This window comes from Hevea brasiliensis, chromosome 4 (assembly GCF_030052815.1).
Source record: "Hevea brasiliensis isolate MT/VB/25A 57/8 chromosome 4, ASM3005281v1, whole genome shotgun sequence".
Lineage (NCBI taxonomy): Eukaryota > Viridiplantae > Streptophyta > Magnoliopsida > Malpighiales > Euphorbiaceae > Hevea > Hevea brasiliensis.
In genome coordinates, this window is record NC_079496.1 from 111,482,003 (window position 1) to 111,492,188 (window position 10,186).

Genomic DNA, 10,186 nt, shown 5'->3' on the forward strand with positions numbered 1-10,186 from the left:
ATCATACCGAGCTAAAGCCAATCAAAATACAGATTCTATGCATATATATTTTATATATTTTAGATATATTTTGTAATTTTAATAAAATTTTAAATATTTATTTATAATTAAGATTATAATATATGACTTAATTTATCTTTAATTATAAGTATATATAATTTAATATTATTTTTATTTTTAATTTTTGTTAAATAATTTATCATAAATACATTAAATTATTTTATCATCCTTAATCATATAACTAAATCATATGTTAGTAATGTAATATATTTTTTAATTCTTAATTATATATGTATTTTCTAGTGAAAGACTATATAATTAAAAAATATATAAAAAATAATGCTATATATATATATATATTGTATTAATATTATTTTTTAATATTTGTACTTTTATTTTTTTTTCTGATATTGAAAATTTAAAACTATTTTTTAAAAATAAACACAAAAATGCTGTAATTTTATGCATAAAAATTGAGATTCAAACTAAAATTAAAACTAAAATTGAAATCAAAATTAAAACCTAGACCGTATTAGGGTTATACCAAATTACTTGAAATCAAATCGAAATTGAAATCAAAGTTTGACTCATAAAAATTATTGAATTAAGAGTTTGATTTCCATTTTAATTCTTAAATTTAGGATGGCAACATGGTGAATACACAATCTTGTCAAATCTTAATAGGATGTGTTTAGATAATATATAATCAAATTTAGAATGAGTTTATATTTGAGAAGCAATATATATGACGAGTTAAGATCTTGCATATCCATTACCCAAACTCTTTTTCTAAAATATATATTTCTTATAATAATATTTATAAATTCTTATATATAATATTTTAAATAAATAAAATTTAAATATTTTATAAAATTATCAAATTTTAAAATATAAATTTTTAATAAAATTTTTTATGTAAATTATTAATTAAAATATATAAAATTAAATAAATTGAAGTATTTAATAATTTAATTTGAAATTATTTTAATTATTGAGAATATTAATTAAATTTAAAATAAATTTAAATATTAAAAATATTAATTAAATTAAAGTTTTTTTTATCTAAAAGTATATAAATACATAAATGATTGAGAAATAAAATATATTTTTAATAAAATTATGATAATTTTATCAAAATTTACTAATTTATATAAATTATTTATGCATGATATGCGACTCATGTGATTAAATTAAAGTTCCAGTATAACAATTCGTATGAGTACCTGTAATTATCTCTGTTTGGCAATGATTCAAATTCCATCCCATCTCTCATAAGAGGATAAGGGAAAAAAAGCACGAGGATCACGAAAAAAAGCAAATGCTGAGATCAGCCATCAATATATATATATATATACAAAACAAATTGTTTTGCAGACCAGCCATCAATAATTCAAGTTAAAAAACTGAAGGACAATATTCATTATCTATTTATTACCTTGTTGGCTGGAAGAAGGTGCCTTGCGGTACCAATATTCATTTTCTATTTATTACCTTCTTGCTATCTCTGTCAATCAAATAAATGCTAGTATTTGACAAAAAAAAATGATAGTAAAGCACAGCCAACTGCCAGATGACAAAAATCATTGAAAACTGAAGGACAATATATAATTGTGCTGCAACAAGAGAACAAAATATATATGAAGCTGCAATTCAATGATATTGAAATCATTTTCAGCACTGTAACGTGAATATTTTGATCTCCAATCTTAAGATCGCCGCACAGGAATTGGAGGTGGTGATGGTGCAGAGCCAGTATAGCTCAGGTTAACTTGTTGGGGCAGAAGATTATATTCAATCTTAAGCTCTTCTAAAATTTGCTTCATCTGTAGCACTAGCTCTGATCTCCGCTTGGCCCTCTTTGCAAAATAATGAAAGTTTATGGTGTGATTAACAAAGAGAGCTACCTTCATCTTATTCACATCCTCAATCTCCTTGAACTGTACACAGTGTTCAGCACGCCACCTCCTTGGATTACTCTCCAAATACCTGCAAGATTTTTTTAACATCTCTTTGTCAAAACCAAATTAAGTTCATATAAACATAATTTATTAGGTTGTTGATGACTTTACCTTTTTATATTATCTTGCAGATCGTTGATAATCTCCATTGAGGTACGAAGACTAATAGCAAACTCTACACATTCACTCATTGGTGGGCTCCTGTAGAGATTGCTGATGGGCTTCAAAGCTAAAATTGAATTTGGATAGTATATCTTCTCGCCATCATATCTCAAAAACGTTGTAGTCAATATCTTCATCTCATCAACGACCATCTGCAACTTGCATCAAAGTATTATGCATGAAATTTATTTCCCAATTAGTAGTATTAAGTGCTGCTCTATTCTAATTAAGGTTAAGGTCTTGCCTGTACGCCATCAATGACACAACGATCACCAACATCGAAGGCATGAACCACAAACACAAATATTACAGCTTCAAAAACATTCTTGACAGTGTTACCGAACATAAAAGCCACTAGCAACAGTTGAGAAGACATGAAGAGGAGTAATTTTGTGGATAGAACTTCCATGAAAAGCAACCACACAACTGCAACTACCATCAGTACGATCACAGAAGCAATCGTGTTCAACTCGTCAATAGCTGTTTTGCTATGTTGTAAGGTGTTATTCAGTGAGTCGTGGTCGTTGTAAATGTCAATCTGTATACAAGAAATTGATAAAAATGTAGTAATTGTCAATTGTATATACAGAGCTAAAGCAAAAGATATTACTTGAGTATAAAAATCTACAGGAAAAACAAATTAATTAAAATCTAACCACCCAGTTCCTGAAAACCGATTTCTTGATCTGTTTGTCTTGTTCTGTATTGTTCTGTTCAACTCCTGGGGTGTTCTGTTTATCTTCTGTTACCCCTTCGAAATGCTGAATCACTTTCTCATCATCCACAAATTTCAATAGCTTTTTGAAGTCCATGAACCTGCTAGTTCATTAAAAAGGATGAAAAAAATATGAGATGATCTAAAACAATACTTTCTCACAGATTAAATTTCTCCTTACTAACCCATCTGTGCCTGCAAGTTTAGTGAAAATGTCATCGGAAGCTATCTTTGCTCCCGCCTCATCAGTGATATTTTTAACCATATGTTCACCCTTACCAATATCAAAGCGGATATAGGAAAGAGGAAAAAGCCTCTTTCCCCGAATCGCATCCATTAATTCTCTCATGGTCTTGGCAGAAACCTTCTCTTGTTTTTGTATCTCAGAATTCGTGTTCTTCATCTCCATTTCTGAAAGAGCCCTTAAAACCTTCCGATAACGTATTGCTTCTTTAATCTTGGAAAACAATTTCGTGGCATGGACAGAACCTATTAACTTAACTAACAAAGTTTTCAGTAGCCATAATGTAGCTCCAATGAGGCAACCTGCAAGACCTCTAGTAACCCTTCTCTTATCCCTATGATTAAACAGCAAACCCCAAGCTAGAGTAACCAATGCTAGCCAAATAAAGAATAGAACACTCTTCTTCACTCCATGAACAAAGTAAAGAACTCTCTCATCAAGCCATAACTTCCAGATCAAGGACATCAGAACATTTGTGATCAGGTAAGCAGTCAATCTACCACAGAGAATAGCCAATATTAGCAAACACCATTTCCATATTTCCAAACCCCAAATCATAGAATTCTTCATTCTATCCGTCGTCATGCTGGCAATGTAAAAACCCATAACGCACACGAATGCAGTTGTCTCCATAGAAATGATGAGCTTTTTCCATGAATTCATACCTTTTTTTTGGGTTTCCTCCTCCTTGTTGGGTCCTGGTGACACAAGCAACTCCCTTTTCTTGGAAGTTGGCTCCGAATCATCCACTGGCGGCGTAGCTCTAAGGGGCTTTGAAGATGGAGAGCTGATTTGTGACTTCCTTAGAATCAGGGAATTCACTGGGGGCTTACTGGAAGTTGAGAACAATGGATCTCTGTCTCCAAGATTCTCAGGCTCTGTAGATTGAGGAAGTGAAGATCCTATTTGGGAATTCAGTAAGATAACTGCATTTCCGGCAGCATCCGAGATTTGGATACTGAAATCGTCGTTTCCCTCTGCCATTCTTTTGTTTCCAGTAGAATTTTTTTTTTGGAGTAGGGATTTACAGAGTGATGAGATGAACGCAGGGAAGCTTATAAGAAATATTGTTAAGTGATAGTGCATGTGGTTTCTCAGTTAAGTATTTGACTTTGCATTTGTGACTTCTCTACTAGTCGATAACGTTCCCATTTAATATTAGCAGACACTTATCCGAAAGATAGTTAATAATTAATTAATAACGCATGATTTGCATGTTCTCTTCCAGTTTCCTAGATACCAATGATTTTATTATTATTTTCATCATGAAAAGCGTGTTTAATTATTCCGTGTGGATTAACGACTTCTCTGTTTGTCGAATGTGCAAAGACATTATTGGTCAACAAATTTGCTATTAATTAACTAATTCCACAAGACGAACCAATTAAGAAGTTGTTAATTGTAGTGAAAAACTTTGACAAAAATGCTGCCAGTTCATTCCACTCAACTCATACACTTAAGCCATGCGTTTACACTCAAATTTTTAGCAATTTTCTGTAGAGAAATTTGTAAAGGGGAGATGGGTGTTATAGTTAGTCCAATTGTAAGGATGAGAGTTCTCTTCTTCGTTAACTAGGATTCAACTCCATCGTAAAATACTCTCTAAAATTATCCAAAAATTATAAATATACCAGTCTGATGTAAAGAAATGTGCTTTGAAGTTCATCCAAAATGGAGGCTTAATCTTAGTGCGTGTAAATTAACTTAACAATATCTTGACAATAAATATTTAAAAAAAATTAAAATTTTACACTACAAAACATGAATTTGGATCAACAGCTTAGTAAATTAATATTTATTCAAAATAGCACATAATAGTTGTATGTTCTATTATAACAAATATTCCAAACCATCATGGCATGACATAGTCATTTAAAGCGACAGAAAAAAAAATAGTAATCAAAGAGGAGCTGAAGGCTTCTAACACCAGAAGAGAGAGAAGGGTAATTTAAAAGAAGGCAGTCCTCATGAAAGGAGGTGGAAATGCCGAGGCCATAAAAGGAGGTAGAAATTCTGAGGCCATGAAAGGAGGTGGAAATGCTGAGGCCATTGACCCATTAGAGTTAAGGTGAAACTGTAGAGGCGAGAGACCATTGGTTTGGGTGTTCACAACTAATTTTTATAAATAAAATTAAAAATTAAATAAAAAAATAATTAAAAATAAAAAATGTCAATATTATATGAAATTATGTTAAATTAAATTTATTTTAGTATTATATATAAATTCTTAAATAAGATTGAAAAAGTTTAAATTTTTCAAGCTAATTATGTATGTTTTATAAAATTTAGAGAATATTAAAAGTTAATTAATCTTAATAAACTAAATATTTTATTATTAAAAAAATTTAATACAAAAATATATGAAACAAATAGTTAAATTTATATATTTATAAAAAATTAATTATATTATAGTAATAAATTTTTCCTAGTATATTTCACATCTATAATTTTTTATTTTTATTAATATATTTTCGTTTTTATTAATTTAATTTAAAAATTATAAACACACATATAATATATATGACATAAAAAAAGTATTATATTATCATAATAATAATCAATGTATCATAATAATATTGTACTTGCATATAAAATAATAAAAATTTATATAAAAATATTAAATTTACGGGCACATATAACGGATACACAAATCGTGTAATGCACGTTTTGAAAAAGAACTAATTTTTAAAATTTTGAAATAATAAATTTTTACCTTAGGCAAGTTTTTTAATAATAATAATAATAATATACCGCGTGTCACATGCGGATGAATGATTTAATATTTATTTTTATCAAATTTGTTTATATAATAACAATAATAATAATAATAATAATAATAATAATAATAATAATAATAATAATATCACTTTCTTTTAAGAAAAGAATAATTGTGTGAAAGGCTAAATTTGTCTTTCAGTTTCCATACCAATGATTTTATTATTAATTACAACTTGCAAAAGGGTGTTTAATTTTTCTGTGTGGATCAACTACTTCTCTGTTTGTTTAATATGCAAAGACAGTATTGGTCAACAAATTCACTATCAATTACTTCCACAAGATGAACCAATTAAGAAGCTCTTAATTGTAGTGAAAACTTTGACAAAAATGCTGCCAGTTCACTCCATGCTCAACTTTACACTCAAATTTTTAGCAATTTTCTATAGATAAACATAATATTCCTGTTCTCAAAAAAAAAAAACATAATATTCCAAACCATTATGGCATAACATAGTCATTTAAAGCGACAGGGAAAATTAAAAAAAAAAGAAAAAAGGTAGTAATCGACGAGTAACTGAAGGCTTCTAACGCCATAGGAGACAGAAGGGTAATTCAAAAGAAGGCAGTCCTCATGAAAGGAGGTGGAAATGCTGAGGGCATGAAAGGGGGTGGAAATTCTGAGGCCATGAAGGGAGGTGGAAATTCTGAGGGCATGAAAGGAGGTGGAAATGCTGAGGCCATTGACCCAATAGAGTTAAGGTCAAACTGCAGAGGCGAAAGATCCTTATCTTTAATCCCAAGAACTTCGAAAATTGTGTTCATATCTAACACCAGATCAGATCTTCTTTTGTCTCTTTTTGAAGCATCATGGAAGTTTAAGGTGTGATTGAAATAGAGAATCACTTTCATTTTATCATCCTTAATCTCCTTGAATTGCAAGCTGTGGTCAGGTCGCCAGCGTCTAGGATTGCTCTCCAAGTACCTGCAGTTTTAAAATGAACCCATCCTCATTATTATTTTTTTTTTAATTATCAAATAGGAGGCAAATGAAGATTTGAGTTGACATTAATTACTTTTTTATTACAAATTGCAGCTTTTTAATCAGTTCGATTTCCGTGTCACGAGGAATAGCAAATGTCAGTGAATCTAACATTGGCGGCGGGTTTCTGTAGAAGTTGCTGATAGGTTTGGTAGCTAAAACTGAATTCGGATAGCATATTCTTGCATTATCAGATCCCAAGAAGGCTGTAGTTAATATTTCCATATCATCAACAATCATCTGCGAGATCGATAACAAGGCATCAAAATAATAAAAATCTAAAGTTTTTGTACAAACGAAGACACAAGTATATATTCAAGGATTTGGAGCTTGCCTGTTTGTCATCAATTAGACAACGATCGCCAACTTCAAATGGGTGCATCACAAACACAAATATGATGGCTTCAAATACAGTCTTGGCAGTGTTACCAAACATGAAAGCCAAAAGTAAAAGTTGAGAAGTGATGAAGACAACTATTTTGATGCTTAAATATTCCATGAAAAGTAACCACACAATAATGATTACAAAAAGCACCGCCACAGAAGCAAGCTTGTTCAACTCGTCAACTGCTGTTTTTCTATACTTCAAGGCGCGATTCACCGATTCATAGTCCTTGTAAACTTTAACCTGTAAACAACAACACATTACAAGAGTCATAATCAAACTACAACATGGAAGGCCAAACTATGAAAGTTAAGTCAAATATATAGAGCTTATAAGGAAAAGCAAATTTGATAGAGAGCTAACCACCCAATTTCTGAAGACAGATTTCTTTATCCGTTTTTTATCTTCCTCTGCAACTTTATCATCTGCTACAACACCGCGATGATATTTTAAAATTTGTTCAACCCAATCCTTGAAGGATATATCTTCTGCCAACTCCCGGAAATGTTTACGCGTTTCCTTTATCACTTGGCAATGGATGCACATTTTTTTCTTTACCAGTTGACAATCGGGACACGCTTCTTTTTCTATGCAGTCCAGTAGGTCTTTCAAGGGCATGTACTTACCTCTGCACAAAGAGAAAAAAGTGAGGTGAGAGCGATGATCTTTTATTTATATATATCTAGAAAAGGATGCACGGAAACGGGATGGGGGCTGCGTTTCCCGTTTCAAAAACGTTTCCTTGTCGGAAACGTGAGTACATGGATAGGAAAAGTCTCTGGGCCGTTTCCGTAATTTCTAGAAATCGAAAACGCGTTTCCTTTATCAGACACGCGCTTCTTAAAAAAAAAAATTCTAAAATACGCAAGCAGAAGAAGAAGAAGAAGAGGAAGAGCAAGAGGAGGAGTACCGGGTGCTGGCGAGGCGGCAACTGGAGGTGGTTGGCAGAGACGACTCGCGATGGAGACTGGAGGTGACTGGTAGCGAAGACTGGGGGCTTAGGTCAGGTATGTTGCCAATGCTCTGCCTCCCTTCCACCACCATGCCTTGCCTCCCTTCCTCTGTTCCACATGCGCTCTGTATGCTATACCAACAATCCAGTTGTGATATCCATGCCGATACCCATGCTACTTAAACAGTTATTAAATTAAAAAAAATTATTAATTTTATTTATTTAATTTTACACTACATCTTTTTCAAAATATGCTTTGCTTTAGCCGTTTGATATTAGAAAAATAATAAAAAAATCAATTTAATTTATTCTATATATCTAATTAATTGTTCTGTATATTTATTATTTTAATTATTTATAATTATAAATATATAAATAATTTAATTAATTAATCAAATAATTAATTTCAACATTATTAATTATTTTATATTAAAATAGATTTAAGAGTAATTTATTATTTTATATTAATTAATTTAGATATATATATATATATATATATTTATAAATATATTTCTATATTTTTTATATTTACGTATTTTTTCATGTTTTCATTTTCTATATATTTTAAAATGTTGCTTTCCCGTTCCGATTCAAACAAACTAGCATATAAAATTAAATATATCGTAAATCTGTTCTAATTAATTACTTACTTTTCATCAGCAGAACTCGTCGCGAGTTTCTTGAAAATCTCATCAGCGGCTTTTTTTGCTCCCTCCTCGTCTTCTACGTTGATCTCTTTACTCACGTCGCAATCACGGAAGAGAGAAGGCAGCTTTTTATCCCAGAACGCATTCAACGACTCTTTCCTTGTGTCTTGCTGGACCTTTTTCTTTTTCGAAAAAGCTTCAAGGATCTTACGATTGTAGTTTGCTTCCTTAACCCTGTGAAACAAAGTCTGCACATGGAAAGAAGCTAGAAGCTTAACTAACAAGTTTTGACTGCCCATATAGCAACTCCAATGAGACAACCAGCAAGACCTCTAGTAACATCATTTACAATCTTTTTCACATTTTTGCTTCGCTTAACCCCATTGTTAAACAGCAGAGCCCAAGCTAGGAAAACCAAAGCCAGCCATATAAAAACAATGATGTTCTTCTTTACTCCATATGCGAAGTAAAGTTCTCTCTCATTCCACTGCCTCCGTGAACAGTTCTTCCAAATCAACTTAACCAGAGCCAGTGTTAACAGGTAACCAATCAGTCTACCGCAGAGAACAGCCAGTATTAAGATACACCATTTCCACATCTCAAAATCCCAAATCGTGGAATTCTGCAATCTATCCGCCGTCAAGGTAGTGATTAACAGCCCCATAATGCACACAAATACAGTTGATTCAATAAAGATCAACGTTTTCAATTTGTAGGCATCATCGTTGGATCCTGAAGATCCATTCGATTGATCTGAAATGTCTATGTTGACATCACTGGTTCTCTCTGACATGGTTTTTGTTTAACTCACAATTCAAAAAAAGGTTGGAAGTTGAAATAGTCTGGGCAGAAGTAGAACTTTTTCCGGCCAAAAAAGAATAGAAGGAATGGGAAGCTGACAACAAAGATTAAATGGATTTGCAGAGAAAATATATATATATAAAAACATTAATCATATGGATAACTAAAGGAAGTGAAGGAAAATCATGAGCAATTAAAGCTAGGAGAAATGCTTAATTTGAGTAAGTGTTTGGATATGGAGACTGATAGAGTCAGTCTCATTTGGTTGATGGTTTCAGGAGCAAAGAGAGCGTTTAAATAGAAGCAGCGTTTGGATACTGTGATAGAAGCAGCTAATACTTGGTAGGTCTCACACAAAATCAGCTTTAATTTGGGTCAGGTGAATTGTTGCTACTTTTATTTATTTACAAACAAACGGGGCCTAGCACTCAATATTTTCTGTCTGAGGTCCCCATGTGACGCAGAGAATTTGGATAACAAGAGGCTGATGATCTATTTTTCTTCAACTTGACATCCGTCAAATTCAGATTTCATTTAAAAAAAAAAAAATTTCTTTAATAATGAT

At 31.5% G+C, this 10,186-nt stretch overlaps 2 protein-coding genes across 2 annotated transcripts; both read right to left on the minus strand.

Moving 5' to 3' along the window:
• Positions 1-1,543: 1,543 nt before the first annotated feature.
• LOC131179324 (mechanosensitive ion channel protein 10-like) lies at positions 1,544-4,148 on the minus strand. Its single transcript, XM_058145949.1, has 5 exons — positions 3,021-4,148; positions 2,777-2,936; positions 2,371-2,658; positions 2,070-2,278; positions 1,544-1,986 (listed from the first exon to the last, which is right to left on the minus strand). Exons 1-5 carry the CDS (start codon positions 4,061-4,063, stop codon positions 1,707-1,709), a joined length of 1,980 nt encoding a protein of 659 aa, XP_058001932.1. The 5' UTR covers positions 4,064-4,148; the 3' UTR covers positions 1,544-1,706.
• A 1,992-nt stretch (positions 4,149-6,140) lies between these two features.
• Positions 6,141-9,921, minus strand: LOC110651463 (mechanosensitive ion channel protein 9). Its single transcript, XM_021806821.2, is given in 7 exon segments — positions 6,141-6,779; positions 6,871-7,076; positions 7,171-7,464; positions 7,585-7,849; positions 8,132-8,305; positions 8,824-9,103; positions 9,106-9,921. Coding segments are annotated over 7 exon segments (2,097 nt in total). The 5' UTR covers positions 9,614-9,921; the 3' UTR covers positions 6,141-6,409.
• Between the last annotated feature and the right edge of the window lie 265 nt (positions 9,922-10,186).

Coding starts and splice junctions, on each gene's coding strand:
- LOC131179324 (XM_058145949.1), bottom strand. CDS start 4,063: ATGGCAGAGGGAAACGACGATTTCAGTATCCAAATCTCGGATGCTGCC. Junction 2,659..2,776: donor CGGTTTTCAGGAACTGGGTG/GTTAGATTTTAA, acceptor TCTTGTATACAG/ATTGACATTTACAACGACCA. Junction 1,987..2,069: donor CTGCAAGATAATATAAAAAG/GTAAAGTCATCA, acceptor AAAATCTTGCAG/GTATTTGGAGAGTAATCCAA.